This window comes from Tasmannia lanceolata, unplaced genomic scaffold (genome assembly GCF_043159265.1).
Source record: "Tasmannia lanceolata isolate RefF3 unplaced genomic scaffold, GAP_Taslan_0.1 ptg000002l, whole genome shotgun sequence".
Classification (NCBI taxonomy): domain Eukaryota; kingdom Viridiplantae; phylum Streptophyta; class Magnoliopsida; order Canellales; family Winteraceae; genus Tasmannia; species Tasmannia lanceolata.
In genome coordinates this window covers 43,802,839-43,818,261 of record NW_027518679.1, presented here as the reverse complement: position 1 = coordinate 43,818,261, position 15,423 = coordinate 43,802,839, and the positions used below count along the sequence as shown (strand labels likewise).

Sequence of the window (15,423 nt, the reverse complement as noted above, 5' to 3'; positions counted from 1 at the left end):
TTTTTACCTTCATATAATGCGGATGTACTGGCTGAGGTGCCGATGAACCCCCCTTTACTTTGCATAAAATCAGTAGCTGACTTCTCAGCCAAGCTGCCTGTGGAAGATACATTTGGCATTCCTAGATCCTTAACTGAATATTCCTTTAAAGAAAACTCCTTTTCTTCTGGCCGTGATTCACCTAAGGAATAAAAACTAGAATGATGATTACTCCCGTCAATGTTAGGGTATTCATTAATAGGATCAAAAGTGATAGGCTGGTCGGTTGTAAAGCCATGTGTGAGTTTTTTATCAATTTCTGAGTAACTACTAAGCTCAGCATTCTTCTCGCCCCTCCAGCGATCATAACCATCATACCATTTTGGCTCCTGGTACCCTGTGGGTTTCTCCACTAGATCCTCATAAAATGCGTTGTAGTTGTTCGCCAAAATAGTAGAAGATGCATTTGCCCCATTGGAGGAACCTAGGTCAATGCTCTGGGATGGACTAATTGGTTTATTATCATAAGTCATGACAGGACCTTCTTTTACAGACCCAGAAGGTTCAGTCCCAGAAATACCACCGCCATCATATGAGGGTCCATCTGAACCGAGAAGTTTCAGCTTTTCATTTTCTTGCGGCAATTTCTGATATTGGCTAACATCAGCTGACTGCAATTGGCCAGTTGATGCAGCCTTTTTAGCTCGCCCTTCAGCCTTTTTCTTGCGGAACTCCTCTAGCTGGAAAAAGAAACCAAACGAACTTTAGAAAACAAAGAACACCTAATATGGAAACCAAAGTATCAATCAAGAGGAAGTAGCGAGTATATATCTGAATTACGCCAACTTCTAAATTTTATTTACAGGAGGCAGTGATTCCACAAACATACTGCCCAGATACTTCGAAATAGGTGCCATGCCCATGCTTGACGCTTCAATTTAAGGAAGCAAAAAGGCGTACCCTTGAAATCACAACATAGCATAACCATAATCTCAAGCAAAGGTATATAGTAGGTTTGTATGAAAGGATAAATTGAGCGCAAGAGTGACTACATGTCCATCTACATGCATTGATAAATTATAAACATAAAATGGAAGCAACAATAATATAAGCACGCATCCAAATAGAAACATGCTTCTAACCTGATTCTGAAGTTTTCTATACCAAGATATAGCTCTGGTGAGTAACTATGGTTCAAACTTGACAGGAACAGCAAAAATTGATTCAAGAATTCACCACATAAAGATGATTTTTAGAATGTAAAAGATCCATCTAAGACATGGAGTTTAAAGTGAATTGGCACTTAGATAAGTGTCCATGTGGTAAATTCGTTAGGTCAAGGTTTGGAACTACTCCATTTTTTTTGGTTAGTGTAGTATTGATGGATAAAGCAGAGCAGAACAAGGTGCTGAGCCTAGATCACTCACTGTCATTCAATATCAGTGAATACTATCCTTCAATATCAGTGAATATCATACAATTGGTAACAGCCAAAAGACTAAACGAGACAGGTGGCAATGGTTTCATGAGTGCACAATCTGGAATTGGGTTGCAACATACATATAATCTCATATTACAAATAAAAAGAAAGAGTCAGAATAATACCATTGAGCTTAGAAACAGTAGAGTGATGGCCACAACAGTGAGGAGTGAAGGAGAAACAAAAAAAGGAAAACTTCAATTATACAGATGACAGAACCACCTCTGAACCCTTTGTCTATTACTCATTCTCAAACTTTGGCTGGAGGTTACAAGCATCAGTTTTCTAATTTCTAGTAAGAATACAAGCATCAGTTTTCCAGTAAAAACTAAAAACTAGCTCATAGATAAGTCATTGCCATTGTGGATAGATCAGCTAAAAGTGCAATTTGGAGACATGTGGAAGAATAGTTTAACTTTGAACAGCCTCTCCTTTGAACAGTCCATCTCAGCATGCTTTGTCAATGCAAAAAAAAATAGAAGAAATCACTTGGAGGAGGCCACCCAATTGTGGGAATTAAAGTCAAGAAGAAGAAGGAAAGAAGAAGAAAAATGATGGAAGGAGAAGGGCGTTCAAAGATCAGGAAGCCTCGCCCCACAGCTCCCAGTAAATCTATTCATCTATATATATGAGCGAGCGTGTGTTTTCAAAAGGAATACGTTCAAAAGGAGCATCTTTTCAAATACTATAAGATACACCTAACTGCTTTTTCAATGGATAAATCTTGGCAAGTGCATAAATCGACCTCCCACACTAAGTCACATACTACAAAAGCAATGTCAGGACAAGTAATATTTAGATAGAAAAGATTCCCAACAAATCACCTGTATTTGCCTGAATTATCAGAGAACTTCTCAAACAATGCATGAGGACACTACTTTAAACCATAAATTTCTATTTTTAATTATTCCCACTAAGCAACAAACTCGTGGTTTCTCTATATACGCTTCCTCCAAGAGGTAGGTCACCATTTAGAAACACATTTTTAACATCAAGCTAACGCAGTGGACAATCCATAGTGGGAGCTATACATATAACAATGTGAACTAATGACGGGGACCATCCTAGGGCTCATATTCTAATTTTATAGTGTCTTTTAGGTATTTTTGAATCCCCTTGAGTTATTTTTAGAGACGGAGAATCCCCTTGAGTTATAGGTGGGGTAATATAGCCTTTCCCCACCAATATCACTTGGTTTCTACCATTCAAAAAAAAAAAATCACTTGGTTTCTGTAAATTGTAAGCATTTAAAATGTGGCCCACATGGCCCACATGTTTATTACGAAAACCTTAAGTGATATGGATATGTGAGTCACTTGTAATTAAACACTTAAGTTGTTAAGTGACCACGTGGGCCCACATTGCAACATAAGGGATTCCTTGTATTTATGGGACTTGAAATATGTTAGTTTCTATGATGAGTTAGGAGTTCTGATGGGTTTGAAGAGTCCTAGTTTACTTGTAGGGAGAGTCCATGCAATAGGAGTTATTTTGCAACAAGGATTAGGAATTTTTTTAAATTTTCATATGGCTTGCATAGCCTATAAATATGAAAGGCCTATTGGCCCTAAAAACAGTTGAATATAAATAAAAATTAATGCATTCTTATGCTGTTGTGGTGTGATGCCTTTTTTTAAAGTGTGATGCTTTATATTAGGTCAGTTTTCTATCCCTAAACTCCTGTTTCTTTTTCTTACTTCCTCTTCTCTCTCTTTTCTCCTCCTCTCCTTTTCTTCTTATCCATCTTTCTCTTTTCTCGTCCTCCATTCATCTCTTTCTCTCCGTTTCTATTACATATCTCTATTTGCTTGCTTGTTCCTTCCCAATTCCTCTCCCTTCTTACATCCCTTTTTACCCCTCTCCGTTGGATTCAAAAATTGCTCCCCCTCGATTGGGTTCATAAGACGTATAGAGGGGGGGGGGGGGGGCGCACCTGGATAAATAGATGTATATCTTCTACGTGGTTTCCTGTCCTAGTCAATGGATTGCCCAACGGCTTTTTTAAATCCTCTAGAGGGCTGAGGTAGGGTGAATCTCTTTCCCCCATCTTATTTTTTATTGTGGCAGAGACGTGCAATAGAATTATTGACAAGGTACGAACTGATTGAGGGCTTCAGAATATGTGAACAAGGGTTGGAGGTTGTGCACTTACAGTTTGCAAATGATACCTTGGAATTCTGTGCACAGGTAGATAAGGTGTTGAGGCTGAAGGTGTCCTCCAATGTCATGAAGCGATCACAGGTTAGAGATCCAACTTTCGAAAATCTACATTTCTTGGAAGCCACGCCTCTAATGAGGAGATTAACGGATTAGCAAGGTTGTTCGCGTGCTCAGTAAACCAATTTTCTTCCACATATCTTGGCCTAATTCTGTGTGGGGTAGACCTCGCAAAAAGGCGTGAGACCCGATAGTTGAAAGGGTGAAGAGAAGATTAGACATTTGGAACCAGAACCTTGTTTCCCTGGGAGGAAGAATAACCCTTACTTGTCTTATAGTTTAGCTGCTTTATATGTCTTTGGTTTCATCGGTTGTTGTTTGGTCTGGTTCAATAACACCACTTATCCTAGTGAGTTTTAAAGGTGTACTAGAAAACATCATGATCTGCCATGTATTTGTATTCGAGTGGGGTGGTTCGGACCAAAAGAATAAATTTAATCTAGTTTGCTGGGAGGAGACGTCCAAGGCAATAAGAGCTAGTGGCCTTGGCATTATAAGATTGAAAAGTGTAAACAGTGCACTACTTGGGAAATAGTTGTGGAAGTGTGGGGAAGAAAGAAATCAACTTTGGACAAGAGATAAAAAAAGGGCAGCCCAGTGCACGAGGCTCCCGCCATTGCGAGGGCTAGATGTACGCAAGGTTTAAAATTTCAGTTTCGGTACCGGTTTCGGACCATGGAATTTCAAAATTTCGGTCGAAATCTGGTACATAACCCGAAACCAATATTTTATTTAATATTAAGTTTCGGCCGAAATTAGTCGAAATTTCGGTAAAATATTAAATTAATATTTGTCAAATTTCGAAAAAACCAAAATTTCGGCCGGAATAAATGACCGTTTCGGTTTTGGTCGATTTCGGTGTCGGTCTCCACCGAAATCCGAAATTTCGGATTTCGGTCGAAATTTAAAACCATGGATGTACGCAACCTTACCCCTGCTTTGCAGAGAGGCTGTTTCCGTGACTCGAACCCATGACCATAAGGTCACAATGGAGCAACCTTACCGTTGCGCCAAGGCGATATTGAAAAAAAATATGGATCTTCCTCGGGCCATTGGATATCCGACGACAAGTACAGATTCAATGGATTGACAATCTGGAGAGAAATCCCGAGGGAAAAAATATAAGTTCTACGGGGGGATCCACTTCAGAGTCTATTTGAGAGATAGGATTAAGTTCTAGTATGATAAGTGGTGTGAAGATGCTCCGCTCCCAGAGCGGTTTCCTGACCATTTTGTAGTGGCTATGGATAAGGAAATATTCATCAAAGATTGGTTCGAGTGGGAAGAGAATAGGATCTCGTGGAAGATAAATTTTAAACACAATTTATTTGACAGAGAAGTGGATCAGATGGCACAGCTGCTAAAGATACTGGAATCATGCGACATCAAAAAGACAGGCAAGAACAAAAGGGTTTGAATCTAGAGTTCCTCCGGGGTTTTTTCCATCAAATTATTTTACCATCAGATAGTTCTTTGTCCTGCAACTTCACTTCCAGTCAGGTTGTGGAACATTCCTGCTCCCCACAGGGTCTGCATCCTCGACTGGACTGCCTATCTAAACAAAATCCTAACGGTGGATCACTTGCAGAATGGCCACATGCTCAGTATTGACCATTGGGATCCATGTGTGGAGGCCGGTGAGTCTCTGGATCATTTGTTCCTTCACTGCAGGTTGGCCAGAGAAGTGTGGAACCGTATCCTCAAGAGATTCAGCTTGGCGTGAGTTTTTCTCACTCAATTCGTCTATCTTTTGGAGTGATGGTTGTTTGCCCCTTGGTGAAAGAAAGGAAAGATACTTTGGGATGTGATCTTGCAAGCCAATTTATGGGTTTTATGGAAGGAAAGGAATGCTCGGGTCAGTATAGACTCAGTTAAGAGCATGCACTTCATCTTTTCAGAAGTGGTTGACTTAATCATTTCATGGGTAAGGATCTTTCCTAGCTTCAAGTGTGTCTCGGAATTCGATATGTAGCATGGATGGGGAGAGATTTATTTTAGTAGAGAGCATGCTGACACTCCATAAAGGGAGAACCTTGGCGCAACGGTAAGATTGCTCTATCGTGACCTGGTGGTCACGGATTCGAGTCACGGAAACAGTCTCTCTGCAAAGCAAGGGTAAGGCTGCGTACATCTAGCTCTCCCAAGACCCCGCAATGGCGGGAGCCTTGTGCACTGGGCCGCCCTAAAGCATGATGACACTCCATCCCCTAGGGAAGGCTCTCCCTCTCCTTGGCCTATTGAAGCTCAACACCTAGTCGATTGGAATTGAGAAAATTATGTCCTTATTGTTACAAGCATACGATTCATGCGGCGAAAAAGAAATAGATCGAACAGAATAGAATGTATGTTCCACCCTTCCAAGGAACAGGACGAAATTACATATAGACCATAGGGTCTTCTGCAAATCATTACAAAGCACTACTAAAAGATGTTCTATTTTTCCATAGAAATGTGTTCGCTCAAGAAAGGTTCCCGAGGATATTGATCGTAAATGAGAGGATTGTTTACAGAGAAAAACGAATATGGATTCGCATTCATATACATGAGAACGGCAGAAAAGCCTACTTGTTCTGGATCTCCGTCACCTCGTACACTCGGGAAAGCCCACCTTACGCTCCTCTATCCTTACTCTCTATCTGTACGCCCAGCTGCATCTAGTATGGGCAACTTAGGGCTAGCTGGAGTTGGTGGCATTGTAAGAGACAAGAACGGTTCAGCTAGGTGGGCATTCTCGGACCTAATTGGAACCGCACACTCAAATGAAGCAGAGGTAAGACCGATTCTTCAGGTCATAAGGATAGCAGATAGGAGGGACTTGAGCAGGCGAATAGTGGAGGGAGAATTCCTCAGTGTTGTTCGCTGGCTTGATGGGGCCTGCCCTCACCCGCGGAGATTGGATCACTAGCTTGACGAGATTCTGAACTGAGCGGCAGGCTTTCCCATTACTTTTCAGCACGTGAGGAGATCAGGTAACAATGATGCCAATTCAATTAGCTAGGTTGCCAATTGACAGAGATAGCTTGGAGAATTTTTTACTTTCCCCCTACTTAAGGGCTTCGGTGTACCATTGTCGCACACTTATCCCCTTCCTGTTGTACCCATGAGGTGGCACTTTTCCCCTACAAAAGAAGGGCTGCAAAATTGCCCTAGCAAAATTGCCCTAGCATGCCCTAATAAATACTAATAATAACAATTCGCTTTCCTCTTCAGCAGAGCTACATGGATAATCAGAATGGACACAAATGAAAATAATCTAACTATTGATGATTTGAGTGATTCTAATCTTCATAAAAAAACCATGCATACAAATTCCATGCCAGGGATTTTTCTCATGAAGCAGAATTCGCATAACTCCTCTACGATTTATAAAGGCGAAAATTTCAAATTACAAGAAGATAGATCTAATTTAAATCATGATATATCAAATCTAAGCAAGCAAAGTAAAAAAAAAAAAAAATCGAACGAATCAAGATCATACCCTGCGCTTTCCAGCTTCTAGATGATCCTGCTTACGCGAAGAATTGGGTAGAACCTGTGTAGAAGCCATTCAAAACCCTAATTTGAGTTGATTTCTTTACGCATGACGGATCTAACCAAAAGAGGGGGAAAAAAGAACTCTTATATCAAGCGATCTGGAGATAAAAGCTCTCTAGCCTCCGAAGAAGAATGGCAAAAGAATCTAAACCTAGAAAAATCCCTAAAATAATACAGATCGTGAATTGAGAAAAGTAAAATAGTGAATCCTGTAAAACCTAGACGATCAATAGCTCAATGCTGTTGTGGTAATTTTCAAAATCTTTGGAAATTGCGAGAGCGCTCGAAAATCGTGTTCTGAAACCCCCGATTTTCAGACATATTTCGCACATCTCTCTCTGTCCGAGTCTTATTTTTTTCCGTTTTCGCTTCTTCTTTTTTTTCCTTTTTTTGCCCTTTACATTCCTTTTGTATTTGGAACAGTGTCCCGGTCCGTACTAGTTTTTTTCTGGCTGGTTAACTCAGGCCGTTTGAATGGTTTAATAATATTAGGGGTGAGGGTCGAGCTCAAACCGATTTTGGCACGGGTTTGGTTGGCATTTCCTAGGGTTGGGAAAAGCCAACCCGATTTAATTTTGGGTTAGGTTGGGGTTGAGGCCTTGACAACCCGACCCGAACGCGACATCTGTCCTCAATTTTATCAGGAAATGTGAGTTGTCTTTTGGTAATAGTTTTTTGTAGAGCATTGTGAAAAACAACACAATTGTTAGTATTATGGCTCCACGCATGGTGCCATTTGCAATACTTTTTGTTCTTTAGTTCATCGGGAGAAGGAATCTGCTCCGTCTTAGTGATATCAAAGGAATACTGCTTCCCAGCATTGTAGTAATTTGTTCGAACCGGGGCGAGGATCTTGGAAGTTGCCATTGGAGTTTTCATCTGGCTTTCGTGGCCTAACTAGAGGTATTAGGCTTGTTACCTACAAGTTTTCAAGATGAAACTCCTATTGAAAAAAATCAGAGATTAGACTGTGTAAATCAAAATCCAAAATAACCACATATCTTTAGAAGATGATCCCCTTCTCTAGAATTCTCTCTTGGCTCTTAATTTCTCCTTAGCTCCCACACGTTCTCTCTAGGATTGATTTTTTATAGATTTTGGGGTAAAGTGAGTATTTATAAACTCTAAATCAGTGTTTAAAAAAGCGGATTTGACGCGGAACGCGGCCAAGAAAAATCCTTGTTGACTCGGCGCGGATGCGGCCAAGAATGCTGTTAACACGGTTGACAAGGTCATAACTCGGGAGAGTCAAAGGAGTTTATTGACTCTGTAAGGCAAAACGCAGAACGCGGATGTGGTGAAACGCGGAATGCGGCCGAGGTAAAAAGGAGTCGACTCGGGCGAGTTCCTTGCCGAGTCAAGGAGTTTTTAAACACTGCTCTAAATAAGTGTCCTAAGTAAAGCGGAATCCTCTAAGCCGTGGTGGTGCCATGTGTCAGCCCTTCTCCAAAATCGCAATTAACAAAGGTTTCTAAAATCGCAATTTATTAAAAATTGCATCGCTACTTTTTAAGGCAATTTTAAAGCATTTAAGATTTCCCATTAAATATTTCTCAATCCTCTCAACGTATATCTCTTCCATTTCCTAAAATATTTGTCTCTTCACCTTTCCCGATTTACCTCCTTAAATTAGTCTCATAAAGACCCCACAAATCCTCCAAAAATCAACGACCCTTTCTCTCTTAACATTCCTATATCCTGCAATTTTAAAAAGTCTAAATTTTTAAATAGCCGCAATTTCATATTGAAAATTACTCTATTTATAGAAAATAATATTGAAAATTACTTTATATAAAGAGTTAAACACATCCAAGACCACCCAACAACCCTCAAGCTTGCCATTTTCTTTATTATCTCGATGTACTTTTCTCTTGTCAACTCTTGCTCCATGATAGAATTATTTTGTTTGGAATTGATGGTGCGATTGAATAGGGTTTTTGCCAAAGGAATTATTGCTCATACTGATTTTATGTTATTCGTCTTCTTATGTTTTGTAGCATTACACTTCACAAGAAAGATATCAGAAGGAGACATGGCAGATTCTTCTCACCTCAAGAAGTTGGGTAATTTTTTACCCTGAAATTCCATTTACTTTTTCAAGTTGGGTTATTTTCATCTCGAAAGAGTATTTCCACTGTCGAAGTTCTCATCTATTTATTTTGTGTCAAGGTATCTAGATTTTGAAATTTCCATTTATCTTTTACTATTTTTTCAGGAGCCTAATGCTGTTTCATGTAATGACTCTGTCTATTTTAGATGAATATTTGTTAGACTTGAGAGATATTCTTCCTTTTCTTTTACTGCTAATATGGATTTTTTTGAAAATTATTTTTTATTATTTCAATAAACATGATCGTCATCCTATATATATATATATAAGTAAAGCGAAATCCTCTACGCCGTGGTGCTACCATGTGTCAACCCCTCCTCCATCCCGCAATTTTAAAGTCTCAGTTCCAAAAGACTCACGTAATTTTCTCTTCCCTAAATAATCGCCATAATCGGAATTTCAAGAGTCAATAAAAGTGAATGTATTTAAAAGAGAATTCAAAAGGGAATTCTCAACCCCTAAAAATCCTCCTAAAATCCCTCTCCTCTGTTATATTAAAAAAGGCATTTCTTTTATCTTGGATGTGTGTCTTCAACTTTCACATTTACATACGTCTTTTCTTCCTTCTGAAAACGTGTCTCTTCAACTTTCCACAATTTCCAGGAGTTACAAAATGGTTCCCCATTAAATCCATACATTACATCCCTTCTTTCTTCCTCCAAAAAGCCCATCCCATGCTTGACCCACGATAGAACCCTAGCATAATCAGTCCCTTCCGACAGATTGTTTTTTTGTTATTCACGCTTTTATAATCATTGAGTAAGTGGGTTTCTTTGATTAATGGTCCATATGTAGTGTGTTTGGGTTTTTTCTTTTTCTTTTTTCAAATGGGTTAGCTAATTTTCTATAGTTGTTTATTACAATTTGGGAGTTTTTCGAACTAATACAGTTCTAGATTATCTCTCAAGGATTTACAACTCAAGATGGAAGGGTCTTTGACACATGTCAAAGAAGGGGAAATCCTTTGATTTCCATGTTTCATGAGCAACTGCACGATGAAATGGTGATCTTGAAGGATGAAGAAGGAGTTGAAAGGGTTGTTGGTTTCTTGAATTGTGATTTGTTATTGCTAGTAAGAATAACTATTTTTTTTTATATCTCTTCGTTTCCTTTTTAGCTTTACTAGGTTTTTTATTTGCTTGATTCTAAGAATAAATGGGTGGTCCGATTCATTGCAGAGACAAAATTTAGGCTATCTCATAGGCCGAATAAGAGTAATAAGATTTTACAGAAGCAATTTGTATAAGAATGACATAATTTTGCTACATACATCTGGTTTATTAATTGGTTTGCTTTAATTTTTTTTATAGGTACTTTAACTTCAGAACAACATCTTTTGAATTTCCGAGGTAAATTTCGCAGGATCATAGTTGTCTAAGATAATTCGGAGTGTGCATATCATTTCCGTATCATATAATGTAAAGTCTAAGATAATTCGGAGTGTGCATATCATTTCCGTATCATATAATGTTACAGACGGATACAGCATTACCTTCTACAAAATGAACAGAAATTGAAATGCAAATTTACATACACCACACGCATCCAATATCCACCCTTGAAAAACAAACTAACAAAACATAGATAGATTTAAAAACCCTAATTCAAATTAGGGAGGGGCTTCAAAAATGCATCCTTGAAGGTTCTGACTTAGTCATCCTGTTCTCACCATAGGGTTCGTCATTATCGAGCCTTTTATTGTTGCGGAAAGCAGCACATCCAATAATGTAGACTATCACGAGGAAGATGAGTACCACTATGTTGACAATTGACACCTTACGCCAACTCTTTTTGACACTTGCCAGGACACCCGCCTTGCACGAGCCACACGTGTAGCACAATTGATCCTGATCGTTGCTCCATAGTTTGCAATCTGGAACGACGGCTGTCGTCATTCCGCTGGGCGGGATCCAATCCGTCTCGTTTATGTACGTGAACCCGCATGCTGAGGGCGGCTTGCAACAACCAGACTGCCATTAGAGGACCATAAACCAGTTTAGTTAGAAGTTCAGTAAGTTAAGAGAGACTCAACTCAACTAAGCCTTTGTCCCAAACTAGTTGGGTCGGATACTGAATGTTGTGGGTCTTGCATGTTGTGTAAGCCCATATGGTTCACAATTTTTCAAAAAGTACTGTACGGCCCACACCATAAGATGATCCAAACCGTCCATTTGATGGGCCACAACGTAAATTGGTTGTACCCCAAAAATCATTTCCATAGGAAAATCAAAACTCTCAAATCTATAGAGGTTTCCATAATATGCAATTCCTCTATCAATCCGATGGCTAGGATAATCCTATGGCCTATCAAATGGATGATGATCATAGGCCGTACAGTGTTTTTTGAAAAGTACTGGACAATATGGGCTGCTCTGCTCACACTGAGATTTTATACGGTGTAAGCTTTATGGTCCCTTATTTTTCATAATGTACTACTGTACGGACCACACCATAGGATGATCCAAACCGTCCATATGATGGGACACAACGTAAATATTCGTTCACACGTGGCGAACGTCAGATCCGTGTATCTTTGTTTCTTTAAGGATCAATTACTGTTGCATGCTGGAAAGTTGAAAAAATGACGAGAAAATGTTGAGTTTTGAAAAAACACTAACAAATGCTACTTTATTAAAAGAAATGTTGCTAGGGACAAAAATACCCCTCAACTTACTTTAATCTTTCTCTTCTTGGTTTTACCATTTTACTCTTTTATTTGCAGGTTTTACACTATTTCATTTCTAGGTTTTACTCCAACGCATTTTATGTGAAACGACGAGATTTTCCGGCGATAGAAGCCTTCTTCTCTGGCAGCAGATGCTCCTTTGTCCTGAGGGATTCTAAAGATCAACAACTATGCCTTTCTTGAAAGCCAAGAGCACCGATCTATCAGTGTTTATATCATCATGTGAGCAGAGGAATAAAATAGAATGGGAAGATGAGAAGGAGAAATTGGATTATGGACATGTTGAGAAACCCCATTTGATAATTTTTTGTTGTGTTACTGTGGCTAATGGAAAACTCCACTACCTCTCTTAACTTCTAAACTTGTAAAAGAGATGCTATGGCAAAGTCATATGTTCATCATTTTCGTGCTATCCAATGGACATCAAATGATTAGTTATTTTCAGAGATCTCCCCTTCTTCTTCTCAATGCAAAAACAGGTACTCAAAGCCAAAACAGGATATTCGAAGCCAAAAATTACTTGGTCGAAGCCAAAAATTACTTGGTCGAAGTGAAAAATGTGTTTCCTGTAACATTCGCCGTTGTGTTTTTCGCTTCGACTAAAGTTTTTTATGCTTTGAATAACTGGTTCTTTTGCTTCGACTAACATGTTTTTGGTTGCGACTAAAATTTTTAAATTCCAGTAATATTTGGAACTTTTTTCGTCTTTAACTAATATATTTTAGCTTCGAGAAATATTTGTTGGCTTCGACTATCATTTTTTTTTGCTTCGACTATTATTTTTTGAATTCGACTATCATTTTTGGCTTGGAGTAACTTTTTTTTTGCTTCAACTAGCATTTTTTGGGCTTCGACTATCATTTTTACCTAACTTACATTTTGCTTCGAGTACCATTTTGGCTTCCACTACCTTTTTGCTGAGTGAAAGCTCTTTGGGCAACTGATTTTGGCTACAGCCACTAGAAAAGGGAAATACTTAATGAGATTTTGGATATTTGGAGGAAGAAAAAGAAAATGAGAAAGGGGCGTCTCTAGAGAACTCCTTCTAACCTCTCAAGACAAATGAGCATATGCCGGAGAAATGAAGATATTTCGCCGGAGAAGAAGGCTTTTATCGCCGGAGAAGATAAAGTGTAAAAACAAAGAAGAGAAAGATAAAGTAAGGTTAGGGGTATTTTCGTCCTACAAAGTTCTTTTTTAATAAAGTAGCATTTGTTAGTGTTTTTTCAAAACTCAACATTTTCTAGTCATTTTTTCAACTCTCCAGCATGTAACAGTAATTGATCATTTTTTTTATTTTCTCCTTTACGTGATAAGCATACGTAAGGTATTGGAAATGATATTTCCACCGCCTTTTTCTGTCTTTACGTGAAAATGACTTCACTTTTAGGAAAAGACAAACAATAGGGCGTGAAAATGGAGGAATGTTTTAGTTTTAGTAATGGATACATACATGGGATGTGTAATCATTTGTCGTATTAGGAAGAGCTTACAGAGAAAAGAAATGAAAAATAAAATGTCTACATTTTCTAATTATTTCTGCTCTTGGCCCACTCTGAATAGTAGTAAGATATTTTTTGTTAGGTAAGATGGGAAATGATATTTCCACCTCTTTTTTTTAGCATTTCCAACACTTTTATATCTCTTCTCCAAAAATAACTTTATTTTCATGAAAAAGTAAATTAAATAGGTGAAAATACTGCTTTTTAGGAAAAGACAGACAGAGGGAGGTGAGAATATCAACCTTCCCATGAGATAGTCATAAAAATAATGCAATAAAAACTAGCCTGTTTTTTTTTTTTTTTAATAAATCATTAAATAAAACAAGTTTATCGACATCCTCAGTACCCAAAAAAATAAGAAAAGAAAAGAAACTAGCAATTTTTTAGGGTCACTGATTAGCAATACCACGTTTTAATAATTGCACAAACTCTGCTTGTCCTTTCTTTATTAATGTGCCTGCAAGGGCTTTTGGGGAACCTTAATAACCTGTAACAGCTGTTTAAATAATAAAAGACAAGCAGAGTTCGTGCAATTATCATAACGCGAGTGTCAATATCCGTGGTCTTTTTAGATACCAACTTCTTACAAAATCATTCATTTGTTAAAAATCAACCCGTAGGGATCCGATTGTTCTTAAAAACCCATGAAAAAAGGGAAACAATATCAGCACAACCATGTTTTAATAATTGCACTAGCCCATCTTGTCTTTTATCATTTAAACAGCTGTCAAGGCTTATTGCAGTTCCCAAAAGCTCTTAGACGTCAATTTAAAATGAAAAGACACACTGAGTTGGTGCAATTACTAAAATGTGGTAGTGCCAATATAAGTATCCAAAAAAAAAAGCACTGTTTAAATTACTTCACTCACCTGAGTAGGACTGAGATCCCTCATGTAAAACATTTCGGCCGATTCAGGCACACCCCCAACATACCGGGCCATGTTCCGACACGCTTTAGCATCCCTAAGACAAGATCGAATCTTAGCCCAATAACCCGGATCCGAAACCCGATCCTTAAGCCAACCCGAATAATCAGATAGACTATAATCCAGATAAGACCGATTAGGGACTGTCCGGCCCGACCCTTTGGCCGTGACAGCATAGGCGAAAACTATGAAGGCTAAAAGTGCAGCTATAACGAAGAACATGGCAAAGAGGTAAAGCCGAAGGAGCCACGTGACTTTGTAACAGGACCCAGCACAACCCACGACTGAAATTACCAAAATCGAGGCCCCGATGATTATTAGAGGCCATTGAAGGAATTTCATGCAATCTGTTTGGTTGGCTCTACTGCCTAGCCAAATCCCACCTCCTAATATTGGAATTGAGAGGAGGAAAGTTAGGAGGTTTATTACACCGATCACAGTGTTGCTTTTCCTAAACATCTCTGTATTTCTTTTGAGATAGATGGATTATTTTTTCTTGGTTTTTTGAAGAGGAGGATTTTGTTTTCAGAGTTTTAGATGTATAACTGGTTCTTCTTGCTTGCTTTTGTATTGGTTTTCAAGGAGAGACGGGTATAGAGAAGAAGTTTTGGATCCAGGGCCCACATGGTGCAAATATCAGACGGAAAGTGATATATTTCCCCCCTCTTCTTACCCCGGCCACCCCCTTAAAGTTTATTTATGACGAGATCTTATATGGTGTAAGTCCTAAGAGAGTTATAGTCCAGTATTTTTTAAAATATACTGGACGGCTAGCACCAAAACCGTAGTGATGGGTCAGAGCGAAAATAGGGTGTGCCCAAATGGGTCATCCTAGCCCTCCAATCTATTGAGGAACTGCTTATTGTGGAAATCTCTATGTATAGATGGTAGGGTTGGGATGATAATATGGAAATGATTTTTGGGCCAAAATCCATTTACATTGTGGCCCATCAAATGAACGGTTTGGATCATCCTATGGAGTGGACCGA

The 15,423-nt window shown here is 38.8% G+C and overlaps 2 protein-coding genes across 2 annotated transcripts in view; both read right to left on the bottom strand.

The window, feature by feature from the left end:
• The window catches only part of BLI (protein BLISTER), a 37,345-nt gene extending 29,714 nt beyond the window's left edge, over positions 1 to 7,631 (bottom strand). Inside the window, exons 1-2 of the mRNA XM_077376878.1 lie at positions 7,155 to 7,631; positions 8 to 719 (exon numbers count right to left, since the gene is read on the bottom strand). Of these exons, the coding sequence (XP_077232993.1) occupies positions 8 to 719; positions 7,155 to 7,223 (781 nt within the window). The 5' untranslated portion in view covers positions 7,224 to 7,631. The remainder of the gene's footprint in view (positions 1 to 7; positions 720 to 7,154) is intronic.
• A 3,112-nt stretch (positions 7,632 to 10,743) lies between these two features.
• LOC143874256 (tetraspanin-3-like) lies at positions 10,744 to 15,022 on the bottom strand. The gene is made up of 2 exons (XM_077376876.1): positions 14,378 to 15,022; positions 10,744 to 11,290 (listed from the first exon to the last, which is right to left on the bottom strand). The coding sequence occupies exons 1-2, from the start codon at positions 14,891 to 14,893 to the stop codon at positions 10,943 to 10,945; spliced, it is 864 nt and encodes a 287-aa protein (XP_077232991.1). The 5' UTR covers positions 14,894 to 15,022; the 3' UTR covers positions 10,744 to 10,942.
• Between the last annotated feature and the right edge of the window lie 401 nt (positions 15,023 to 15,423).